The following is a 12308-nucleotide window of genomic DNA, read 5'->3' on the forward strand; positions in this document are numbered from 1 at the left end:
TTCACATGTCCAAATTTTGTTTTTTTTTTCTTTTCAAAACCTCATCTACATATGATCATTACATATCTCTAATTATTAAAATAAAAAACAAAACAAAACTTTCCACTCCCACATTCCCTATCACTCATTCCTCTCTCCTTCTATTTCAAAAACAAAAATAAAAAAATTTCTCACATACTTTGTGTGTATATATATATTTGAAGCTTTTTTTTTTTTGGTAAACTGGGAAATCTATTCTAGGGCAAAGAAGCCGTACAATGAAAGCCTACAACGAGGCAAACACATATCTGAAGCTACTTTGTTGAAGAATATTGTTAACCTTTCAAGCACACATGCATGATGCCAAGAAAAATTTAGTAGTATATATTGAGATTAGATTATACTATATATTAGAGTGAATCTAATGTTCTTATTGGGCCTAAGTTACTTATTTCTCAATTGTAATCACTAATTAGCTTGTACAGGGCACATTCTACTCCCATATATTTTAGCAGAAAACGATCATAAGTTCTCTCTGAATCTGTTAACTCTAATTTTATTTCAAATCTCAAATCCTCAAAGTTTCAAACACGAACGTAAATCAGTTTCTTATCTTATTAGACTTTATTCCGTTGTGATTTCTGACTTAGAAACCCCGAAGTCCACCAAAACCCTTGTCCTTGGCTCATCCACACCGCTGATTATTGTGCAGAATTATCATCATCCATTATATTATCACCCCTTTTATAGTTAATAACCCCTTAAAAAGAAATAGTCTCGTGTCAAGATTTTAGAGTCGAGCCAAATACACACTACTAACAACTTGCAAAGCGGGCATGTGTTAGTTTATCACAAAATTTCGCAGTGCAATTAAGAGTGAAGTTGTAATTTATTTTGTAAAGTTTTCGATGTTGGCTTGCATCTTCAACACCTGCATCCATGTTTATTCTAATCACGGAAACATCATGGGATCAAATTTGAAGCTAAATCAAAATTGAAAGTGAAAAATGTTATAAAAGACCTAATGCTTATGTAATTATCCCAATCTCAAGGTAAAAACTTTACAATGATAGCGCATACTTCAGATGAAGATGTATAAACATTCGTGAATGTTTGTTCTTATTATCAAAGAAGTACATAATAATATTTTCAAACTAAGTAGGTAAATCTCCACTGACATAGTCTGCACATCCACTGATATAGTCAGCTGAGTATTCCAATGACAATGAGGAGGGATCAGTATGTTGGAAGCTAACCAGCTCCTGGAGTCGAGGGGTTGAAGGCAGCAAAGGGCTCCTCAGCAAAGGGTGTTGTCTGCATCAAAGAAGGAAGAAGAAGAAATGAAGGGTTGGCCTCAAACCGGCTAGCTTTGTTTTAAATGTGTGAATGACAAATGTACACTCCAAATTAGATCACTTAAATCCCAATGAAGAACTAGGATTTAATCTGGAGTAGTAAGGTGATTTAGTGTTTAAATATTGTCTTATCACCAACTCTTTTACACAAGTATGGGTGATTGAAATGTGCCATACTCTTACACATTTTCACTACTTAATGAAGTATGGTTGCTGCATTTTCTGCACAACCTTGAAGTTGAAAACAACACTCCAATATTCTCTCAATTCTCTACCATTCTAACCCCAAGAAATCGATCCAAAATTATAACAAAAAACATTCAAACAAAACAAACTTTATCATGGCCTCAGAGCTCAGTTTCTGATCAAAAAGCTTTCTGGGCGTAATTTGTGAAAGTTAAGACTTTTGGGAGCACCAACGACGTGTCCTCAACAACAACAATCAACAAACAATTCTGAAGATGAAGGGATCCAGCAGTAGCAGTGAGCTAAAAGCTCCAGTCTTTGATGGGGAGAATTATGATTTTTGGAGAATAAGAGTGACAACCATTTTCAAATCCTATGATCTATGGGATATGGTTCAACACGGGTATGAACTACCTGAGATGGAGATCGATGCTCTAGAGGAGGATCTCATAGAAACACAACTCAAAACACTGAAGCAGAATCAGATGGAGGATGCTAGAGCACTTGGAATCATTTAAGGTGCTGTCTCAGACACCATTTTCCCGAGGATAGCAAATGAAGAGACTGCAAAGGGAGCTTGGGAAGTTTTACAACAAGAGTACATAGGAGATACTAAAGTTAGAAAGGTAAAACTTCAGTCCCTTAGAAGAGATTTCGAGTATACAAGAATGAGGGAAAATGAGCTGTTAAAAGACTACTTCACTAGGCTGTTTGATGTTGTAAACAAGATGAAAACATATGGTGAGGAACTGCCTAATGAAAGAATTGTCCAAAAACTGTTGATTAGTTTGACTAAACCTTATGATTTAATAGTGAGTGTTATAGAAGAAACCAAAGACACTGAAACTTTCAGTGTGCAGGATGTGATGGCATCCTTAAGAGCTTTTGACCAAAGACTCGAGAGGCATGCTGATTTTGCACCTGAAAAAGCCTTTCAATCACTCAATGTTGGATCTGGTAATCAAGCCAGTGCAAGCAATCAAAAACCACAGTGGAAGGGCAAGAACAAGAAATGGGAAGGACAAGGGTTTCACAACTTTAGATCTAACCAAGGCAGCAACATTAATGCAGGTCATAGAACCAAACAACAATGCAAACATTGTGACAAATTTCATCTTGGAGACTGTTGGTTCACAGACAAGCCTAGGTGCCATAAATGCAACAGGTTTGGGCACATTATGAAGGACTGCAAATCAAAGAATGTACAACAAGTGAACTGTGCAAACCAAGTGGAGGAAGAAGCAAATGTGTTCTGTGTTTTCAGCGCAAAAGTGGAGAAAATCAATGAAGTGTGGTACATTGATAGTGACTGCAGTAACCACATGACTGCACATGAGTCATTACTCATTGACATTGACACAAACTTCACTGGAAAAGTGAAAATGGGAGATGGAAACATTGTCAAGGCCACTGGAAAAGGAACTCTGGTTATCAACACCAAGAAAGGAAGAAGATGCATAAGGGAGGTGATGCTAGTGCCAGGACTGGATGAAAACCTACTTAGTGTGGGTCAAATGATGGAGCATGGGTATTTCCTACTCTTTGGGGGAACTGTGGTTGAGATCTATGATGATAGATCCCTATCAAATTTGGTGACCAAAGTAGAAGTGAAAAACAGAAGCTTTCCTCTTGTGTTGAAGTACTTAGAAGAAGGGGCAAGGAAAGCAAGTGTGACAGGTTATATGAAACTATAGCACAAGAGGTTTGGTCACTTAAACATGACAAGCCTTGAAAATCTACAAAAGTATGAAATGGTACAAGGGATACCTAAAATGGATCACTGCAATGAAACATGTGAATGATGTGCATTTGGGAAGCATCACAGGGATCCATTTGAAGTTGGCAAGGCTTGGAGGGCAACGAAGCCACTCGAATTGATTCACAAAGATGTGTGTGGACCAATGAAAACAACAACAATCAGTGGAAACAGGTATTTCCTAACCTTCATTGATGACTACTCACGGATGTGTTGGGTGTATTTCATGAGGTTCAAGTCTGAGGTATTCACAATATTCAAGAAGTTCAAGGAAATAGTGGAGTTGCAAAGTGGATACCAAATCAAAAAACTGAGAAGTGATAGGGGAGGTGAGTATACCTCACATAAGTTTAATGCATTCTGTGAAGATGTGGGGTTGGAGAAGCAACTCACTGTGGCATATTCACCACAACAGAATGAAATTGCAAAAATGAAGAATATGACTATAGTCGAAATGGCTAAGTCTATAATGCATGAGAAAAACATGCCTTATACATTCTTGGGTGAAGCTGTGAACACCTCAGTGTACCTATTGAATAGGTGCCCTACTAAGCATCTGAGAGTGTTTGGCTCAGTGTGCTACACTCTTATCCCTTACCAACTAAGGCACAAGTTGGAGAAATCAAGTAACAAGGGTGTTTTTGTAGGCTATGGTACCAGTGAGAAAGGACACAGAGTTTATAATGTGTTGACTCAGAAGATAATCCTATTAAGGGATGTTATCTTTGATGAAGACTCAATATGGAACTGGGAAACAAGGGTAGAGGAAAAGGACAGTGTCTCTCTACAACTTGACCTAAACAAAAGGCAAACAAGGGAGCCTATGGAGACCTTAGTTCAAGAAGAAGTCACAGATAATGGTGACATATAAGGGACTCCACAACAAGCTACTATGAGTCCACAATCAAGTCAATCACAAACAACAACTCTAAGTTCAACTCCAGTGAGATTGAGAAACCTGAATGAGATTTATGCTACATGTAATTACTGTGTAGTAGAACCAGAAACATATGAAGAAGCTGAGAAAAACAAAGCTTGGAAGAAAGCAATGAAGGAAGAGATTGAAATGATAGAGAAGAATGACACTTGAAAATTTGTAAATCGATTAAGTGACAAGCCTGTGATTGGAGTGAAATGGGTGTACAAAATGAAGCTCAACTTAGATGGTTCTGTGCAAAAGAATAAGGCCAGGTTAGTGGCCAAAGGTTACTCACATAAACCAGGTGTAGACTTCAATGAAACCTTTGCTCCAGTAGCAAGGTTAGACACCATAAGGACCTTGATAGCCCTAGCAGCCAAGAAGGGTTGAAAGTTACATCAATTGGATGTTAAATATGCATTTCTAAATGGAGTGCTAGAGGATGAGGTGTTTGTAGAACAACCTCAAGGGTTTACAAATCAAGAGTTTCCAGAGAAGGTGTACAAGCTAAGGAAAGCTCTATATGGCCTAAAACAAGCTCCAAGAGCTTGGTACAGTGAGATTGATTCCTATTTTCACTGAGAAAAGATTTCAGAAAAGTCCTAGTGAAGCTACACTCTACACCAAGACAGAAAGCAACAACAAGACACTCATTGTCTCAATCTATGTGGATGATGTTGTCTACACTGGAAATGATGATGCAATGATTGAAGAGTTCAAGTAAGAGATGATGAAGACGTATGAAATGACTGACATAGGCCTCTTGCATCATTTTCTTGGCATTGGGGTAATTCAAGAAGCAAGTAGCATCTTTATTCATCAAAAGAAGTATGTTGAAACTTTGCTTGAGAAGTTTGGTTTAAAGGGTTGCAAACCGGTCTCTGCACCCCTAATTGCAAATGAGAAGCTTAAGAAGGAGGTTGGAAGTGAACTTGCAGATGCTAGTCTCTATAAAAGCATTGTTGGCAATCTATTGTATCTAACTACAACAAGGCCTGATCTAATGTTCTCAGCAAGCCTACTTTCTAGGTTTATGCAGAATCCTAGCAAGATACATATGGGCACAGCTAAGAGAGTGCTGAGATATGTGCAAGGAACACTAGATTATGGGATCAAATATGAAATGGGGAAGTGTTTGGACCTGATTTTACACAATCGGCCCAAGCAATCGAGGCCGTTGAGAGAACTAGCTCCTAACCGTTGGATGAAAGATGAAGATAGTTTTGTTATTATGATCGTTATCGTAATAATTATCTTTCAATATGATTCATTTTCTTTTTACGACGGGATAAGTGGGATTCTCATTACCTCCAATTCTATCTTGCATACAGAACCGCGTGGAGCAATTCTACAAAGATGTAATGAGATGATCAATATGATGAGATGCTGTGCGTGCAAAAGTCTCTCAAATATCTACTATATTTTATATATATATAAATATATATATATATATATATATATATATAATAGTGGTTATCACTATTTGGTCAGATGATGTGATAAGCCTTGACAGGCTTTTGATTTGTTTGAGAAGGCACGACAGTCTGAAGGATAGCCCTCTGATATGGATCAAATTTCTTTTCACAAGTTTAAGTTGCAGTTGGACTTTACAAATATTGTCAGACCTTGCCAAGCAGAAAATATGAATATTATAAATACAAGGCTCGGTGCAACGTTGAAAGGACCTCTCCAATTCAACACACAACTGCCTTTCGCAAATTCTCTCAACAACTTTGAGATTTTTATTTTCTCTTTTCGTTGACACATCTTCCATTGGCATCAACAGCACTGTGAAAACAACTGGTGATATCTTCAATCGGCATAGATAGCTTTGTCGTCGTAGAATCAGCCGATCTCGCAGCATCTTCCGTTGGCATCAATAGCACTGCGGTGAGGACGGTTGGTTACCTATCCAAGTCTCAGTCGAGAAGGATTTCCGAATCCTTATTGGTCGAGGTCATCTTATTAGCCTTTTCGGCGAAGTGAGGTGTTACAGTTTACTGAGCTCGACACATTGCACGCCGAGTTATTTTATGATTGGATACTCTTAAGTGGGATTTAGAGTGGGCATTCCGATGGCCGAACCACGTTCACTATTAAGACTTATATCCGTTTTGAATATTTTTGCCCTTACACTCTGGTGTCGATTCGGCGTGAGTTTACTCTGACGAATACCATCACTGTGATCGAATCCGACGACGACGATTCGTGAACTTCGTAAGAATAGTAGCCTTGTCTTCAGGCTCGAAAACCCAAGAGGCCGAGACGCGTTCCTTTCTCGGCCATACTTGCAAGACGCAGAAGTCAGTAGCGCAACCGAACGCAACATAAACAAATTTTACTCATCGGCCAAGCTCGGCCGACGAGTTGGCATGCCCCGCACACAACCGAATGACATTGTTAGCTTATAGATTACTCGGCCTGCGCGCCACGTAGGCTTGGTAGTTTTTAGGGTCAACATTTTGGCACACCCAGTGGGACACAATGCTAAAACTACGAAGTTCACATGATCTATCTCGATCAGGCTTCATGGGATGAGTGTCATCGCCTATTAAAAAAGCAAAAACAACTTCTCGAGAGATTGGGAAGAATTTTTGAAAGGCAAGAGGCCGGGGGGCAAATTTCCACTCCGGCCACAACCAATATTCGGCCTAAGAAAATTGTTAATTTGACCGAAGAACAAAGGCCACCTATTTTTTCGATCGAGATTGAAAGTGTGGTAGGCCTAGAAGAAAAAGTTCAAATCTCTGAGTCACAAATTAACTTGGAAAATGATTTGTCAGAGGAGTGTTCCAATGACGAACAAGACCGATCCACGGCTTCAGACCATAAAACCACATCAATTGATATGGTAATTGGAGACATGGTCTTAGACGCTGAGACTACGCCAATTGACATGATTATTGGTGATAAAGCTGATATGGGGAAATCCCGTTCGGCTAAGTTGTTCGAGTTAAAAGCCGAAATCGACGAAATTATTATGCCCGGGGGGCATACTAATTGTTCAACACATTCGGTGGCCGATGTTAAAAAAACTTTTGTCAAGCCGAGCATATTTGGAGATGATTGTTTATTCGGCTCAATGCAAAATTTGATTGGCTGTGTTGATATACAAAGATCTCGGCTTGGAATAAAACATCGTTGGCCTCCTCCTCTTTATTAGTTCGGCCACTTTTGTTTTCTTTTATTAAGAACATGAATAAATTATTTTCTTAATCATCTGGCTAATTAAGCCGATACTTAAGAAAATAAAGGGGGCAACAAGAGTTTGCGGATTATAAAAATAAATAAATAAATAAATAAAAAACAAAGGCTAGGCTGAGGTCGAGAGAATCAGGAAGATGATATGGTGGCCCTGTAAGCATTGGCAAATTCAAGGTCAAAAAAACAAATTATACATACTTTATGCACACTGTCTCAGCTTTTCATCTTGATGTCTGAACGTCATGGATATATATATAAGTATTGGGATTCAAAAGGTCCAGCCAAACTGAAAACAGAGTAGGTGCATGGTAGCTGTATATCTATACATCTATATGTAATCACATGACAGAGACAAGCCATTGGGATTTATATATATATATGTATATGTATATGTATATGCATGGTCGAGAACACAAGCTGCCAAGTAAGATTTTTTTTATTTCTCGACCCTTTACCCCAAACTCTTCTCAACCTATATCATACATGCCGAGCTCGGAGAACTGGTACTCGGCACAAGTTCTTTATATATATATATATAGGCCAACTGCATGGCTGGCAGATCACATTAGACAATCATGTTACCTTTATAGATATGTATATATCAGCAGGTTGAGCTCCAAGAACGGTTTTTATCGACCTCAACCCCAGCTCTTCTCGGCTTTACTTTGTCCTCGACCCCAGTTATTCTCCTTCTCGACCTTCTGGCAAGGTTGCCGAGCGTGGTATGGAGTTGTGACTGTCGAGGAAGGTTGCAGCATTGGCAGAACATACATGTTATTGCCGAGGAACAAAGTTTCTTTTTCGGCGATACGACGGGATTTTGTTGGTCACGAACAATTAATTTCCTTAACCATTCGGCTTGCGAGCTGAAGCTCAAGGAAACTGGGGGGCAATGTTTGGACCTGATTTTACACCATCGCCCCAAGCAATCGAGGCCGTTGAGAAAGCTAGCTCCTAACCGTTGGATGAAAGATGAAGATAGTTTTGTTATTATGATCGTTATCGTAATAATTATCTTTCAATATGATTCATTTTCTTTTTACGACGGGATACGTGGGATTCTCATTACCACCAATGAAGGCAACAACAACAGAGTTCGAATTAATTGAGGTTATGTGATTCTATCTTGCATACAGAACCGCGTGGAGTAATTCTACAAGGATGTAATGGGATGATCACTATGATGAGATGTCGTGCATGCGAAAGTCTCTCAAATATCTACTATATTATTATTATATATATATATATATAATAGTGGTTATCACTATTTGGTCAGATGATGTGATAAGCCTTGACAGGCTTTTGATTTGTTTGAGAAGGCACGACAGTCTGAATGATAGCCCTCTGATATGGATCAAATTTCTTTTCACAAGTTTAAGTTGCAGTTGGACTTTACAAATATTGTCAGACCTTGCCAAGCAGAAAATATGAATACTATAAATACAAGGCTCGGTGTAACGTTGAAAGAACCCCTCCAATTCAACACACAATTGCCTTGCGCAGATTCTCTCAACAACTTTGAGATTTTTATTTTCTCTTTTCGCTGACACATCTTCCGTTGGTATCAACAACACTGTGAAAGCAACCGGTGATATCTTCAGTCGGCATAGATAGCTCTGTCGTCGTAGAATCAGCTGATCTCGCAGCATCTTCCGTTGGCATCAACAACACTACGGTGAGGACGGTTGGTTACCTATCCAAGTCTCGGTCGAGAAGGATTTCCGAATCTTTATTGGTTGAGGTCATCTCATTAGCCTTTTCGGCGAAGTGAGGTGTTACAGTTTACTGAGCTCGACACATTGCACGCCGAGTTATTTTATGATTGGATACTCTCAAGTGGGATTTAGATCGGCATTCCGACGGTCGAACCACTTTCACTATTAAGACTTATATCCGCTTTGAGTATTTGTACCCTTACACTTTGGTGTCGATTCGGCGTGAGTTTACTCTGACGAATACCATCACTGTGACCGAATCCGACGACGACGATTCGTGAACTTCGTAAGAATAATAGCCTTGTCTTCAGGCTCGAGAACCCAAGAGGCCGAGACGTGTTCCTTTCTCGGCCACAATCGCAAGACGCAGAAGTCAGTAGCGCGACCGAACGCAACATCAACAAATTTTACTCCTCAGACAAGCTCGGCCAACGAGTTATCACGCCCCGCACACAACCGAAGGACATAGTTAGCTTATAGATTACTCAGCCTGCGCGCCACGTAGGCTTGGTAGTTTTTAGGGTCAACAGGAAGTCAACTATCCTAATTGGATTTTGTGACAGTGACTGGGGTGGCAGTGAAGATGATAGCAGAAGCACATCGGGCTATGCCTTCACCTTTGGATCAGGGGTATTTTCGTGGGCCTCTGTGAAGCAACAAAGTGTTGCACTGTCCACAGCGAGGTGGAGCACGTGAGTGCATCAGAAGCAACGGCTCAAGCTATTTGGCTAAGATTTATACTCAAGGATTTTGGCGAATTACAGGTTGATGCCACATCACTCTTGTGTGACAACACCTCTGCAATTGCCATGACCAAAAACCCAGTTTTTCATCAAAGAACAAAGCACATCAAAAGAAGATATCATTTCATTAGAGAGGCATTGCAGGACAACACAATCAAGCAAATTTATTGCAGCACAGAAGATCAGATCGTAGACATATTCACAAAAGCACTACCGAAGGAGAGATTCAATTACCTGAGGGGTTTGCTCGGAATGACTCCTAGAAGCAGTTTAGAAGGGAGTGTTGGAAGCTAACCAGCTCCTGGAGTCGAGGGGTCAAAGGCAGCAAAGGGCTCCTGAGCAAAGGGTGTTGTCTGCATCGAAGAAGGAAGAAGAAGAAATGAAGGGTTGGCCTCAAACCGGCTAGTTTTGTTTTAAATGTGTGAATGACAAATGTACACTCCATATTAGATCACTTAAATCTCAATGAAGGGCTAGGATTTAATCTGGAGTAGTAAGGTGATTTAGTGTTTAAATATTGTCTTATCACCAACTCTTTTACACAAGTATGGGTGATTGAAATGTGTCATACTCTCACATATTTTCACTACTTAATGAAGTATGGTTGCTGCATTTTCTGCACAACCTTGAAGTTGAAAACAACACTCCAATATTCTCTCAATTCTCTGCCATTCTAACCCCAAGAAACCGATCCAAAATTATAACCAAAAACATCCAAACAAAACAAACTTTATCACAGTAGCCGTAGCACTAGCAGTAGTGCTTCCAAAATCAATAGTAATACTAAGACCACCACCCACCAATTGTTGTTGTTGTTGTTGCTGCTGCTGCTGCTGTTGTTGCTGCTGAAACTGTTGTTGCTGGACTTGAAGTTGTTGTTGTTGTTGCTGCAATTGTTGTGGTTGTTGCGGTTGCTGAAATTGTTGGGGTTCTTGTGGTTGCAGGTATTGTTGCAGTTGTTGTTGGGGTTGCTGAAATTGTGGCAGTTGTTGAAATTGTTGAGGTTGCTGAAATTGTTGCGGTTGTTGTTGGAAAGGTTGCGGTTGTTGTTGCTGGAATTGTTGCAGTTGCGGTTGCTGGAATGGTTGCAGTTGTTGCTGGAATGGTTGCGATTGTTGCTGGAATGGTTGCGGTTGTTGTTGTTGCGGTTGCTGGAATTGCTGTTGTTGCTGCTTCTGGACTTTTTGTTGTTGCGGTTGAGAATTACCAGCAGCTCCAAAAACAGGAAAACCGATAAGAGCTGTAAGTGCTGTGTTTACAATAGCCTTTCCCAGCTTCTTAACACTTCTCCCTCTATTCAAAGGTTGTACAGTATTAGCGGCTTGTCCTCCATATACTACACTGCTCTGCATTCCATTATTATTACTACTAATAATATTTGGTTGTGGTCCATAGTTTTGGACCTGGAGATCGTGAGGACTACCTGAAGCAGCATTTGTCTGATAATTATACGGACTGCCAACGACAACTGGCGGTGACGGTTGTGCTGCTTGATTTAGTTGAATTGGTTCGGCGGTGGTGCAGGCCAAGTGAGCCACAAAACCGCAAGGATGGCATAAGTAGAGCCACTCTTTGTACCCAACTTGGTTGCATATATGACAGATGAAGGTCTTGCTGCTGGTAGGCCCTGGAGGAAGTGAGAAGGAGAGAACGAGTTGGTGAGGATGGGAGTGGTGAGTATGAACCAACGGCTTTGAAGCACAAGTTGTGTGGAGATCAATCTTGCAATCTCCGCAGTGGTAGGAAAATCCATTTCCGTGCTTCCTGCATGCACAGCAATTGAAGACCCCATCAGAGTATATTGGGGTTGGGAGCAGAGTCAGGACATGTTTATTCTCATCACATGGATGCGTAATTTGCTGAGGCATTTGTGAACATGAGACATGGAGCAAGTAATTGCATGGCGTGCAACTGTAAATCCATCCGGCAGAGGCATCCAGTTTGCAGGCTGAACAAGAGGTTGCTAGCCGCTGCCCGTTTGAGATTTGCTGGGGATGTGGGTGATGAAGATTGGAAAGGATCAAGGGATGTGGGTGGCTAAAATGTTGAAGCACGGCCTCAGGTTGAGGTTGACCAGCGACCTGCATGATCATCTCTCACTCTCTCACACAAGCACAGAGGGAGGAACTTGTCTTTCAGATGACCTCTAGCTAGCTTCCTTCTTGATCTGTGCTCTTATAATAATTTCGTCCCCTTCTGTACTATGTACAATGAACATCGATCGAATTATGCCTAGTGGAATTAAATATAATCCGACATACTGCTGCGTCTATACAATATATATATGCCAAATTGAAATTATTTATAAGCAATGAGGCTGGTGAAATCTATTCTTTTATTGGAAATTGTAGGGTGACATTATACGCATTCAAGTCAATGAGCCTATCTCTCAAAGAACAAGCCTTGTTAAAGTCAATCGTACTGGATCGTCCGATCATCTAACTCAAGAGT

General features: G+C 40.2%; 1 protein-coding gene across 3 annotated transcripts; it reads right to left on the reverse strand.

Annotated features, from left to right (window-relative positions):
* Positions 1 to 765: 765 nt before the first annotated feature.
* Positions 766 to 11950, reverse strand: LOC103414325 (actin cytoskeleton-regulatory complex protein SLA1-like). 3 transcript variants are annotated; one of them, XR_011578604.1, is made up of 3 exons: positions 10658 to 11950; positions 10092 to 10210; positions 766 to 910 (listed from the first exon to the last, which is right to left on the reverse strand). XR_011578604.1 is itself a non-coding variant. In XM_070817962.1 (2 exons), the coding sequence occupies exons 1-2, from the start codon at positions 11948 to 11950 to the stop codon at positions 1231 to 1233; spliced, it is 1356 nt and encodes a 451-aa protein (XP_070674063.1). In that variant the 3' UTR covers positions 988 to 1230. The 3 variants fall into 3 exon arrangements, 1 of the variants encoding a protein (XP_070674063.1); XR_001792127.3 differs by lacking the exon at positions 766 to 910 and adding an exon at positions 988 to 1293; XM_070817962.1 differs by lacking the exons at positions 766 to 910; positions 10092 to 10210 and adding an exon at positions 988 to 1293.
* Positions 11951 to 12308: the final 358 nt, after the last annotated feature.

Source organism: Malus domestica, chromosome 02, assembly GCF_042453785.1.
Source record: "Malus domestica chromosome 02, GDT2T_hap1".
In the NCBI taxonomy this organism is placed as follows: domain Eukaryota; kingdom Viridiplantae; phylum Streptophyta; class Magnoliopsida; order Rosales; family Rosaceae; genus Malus; species Malus domestica.

Excerpts from the sequence above, each read along its gene's own strand:
- LOC103414325 (XM_070817962.1), bottom strand. The coding sequence starts at position 11,950 with ATGATCATGCAGGTCGCTGGTCAACCTCAACCTGAGGCCGTGCTTCAA. Across the intron at positions 1,294-10,657 it reads AACAACAACAACAACAATTG|ACAACACCCTTTGCTGAGGA; the intron begins GTGGGTGGTGGT and ends TCTTTGATGCAG.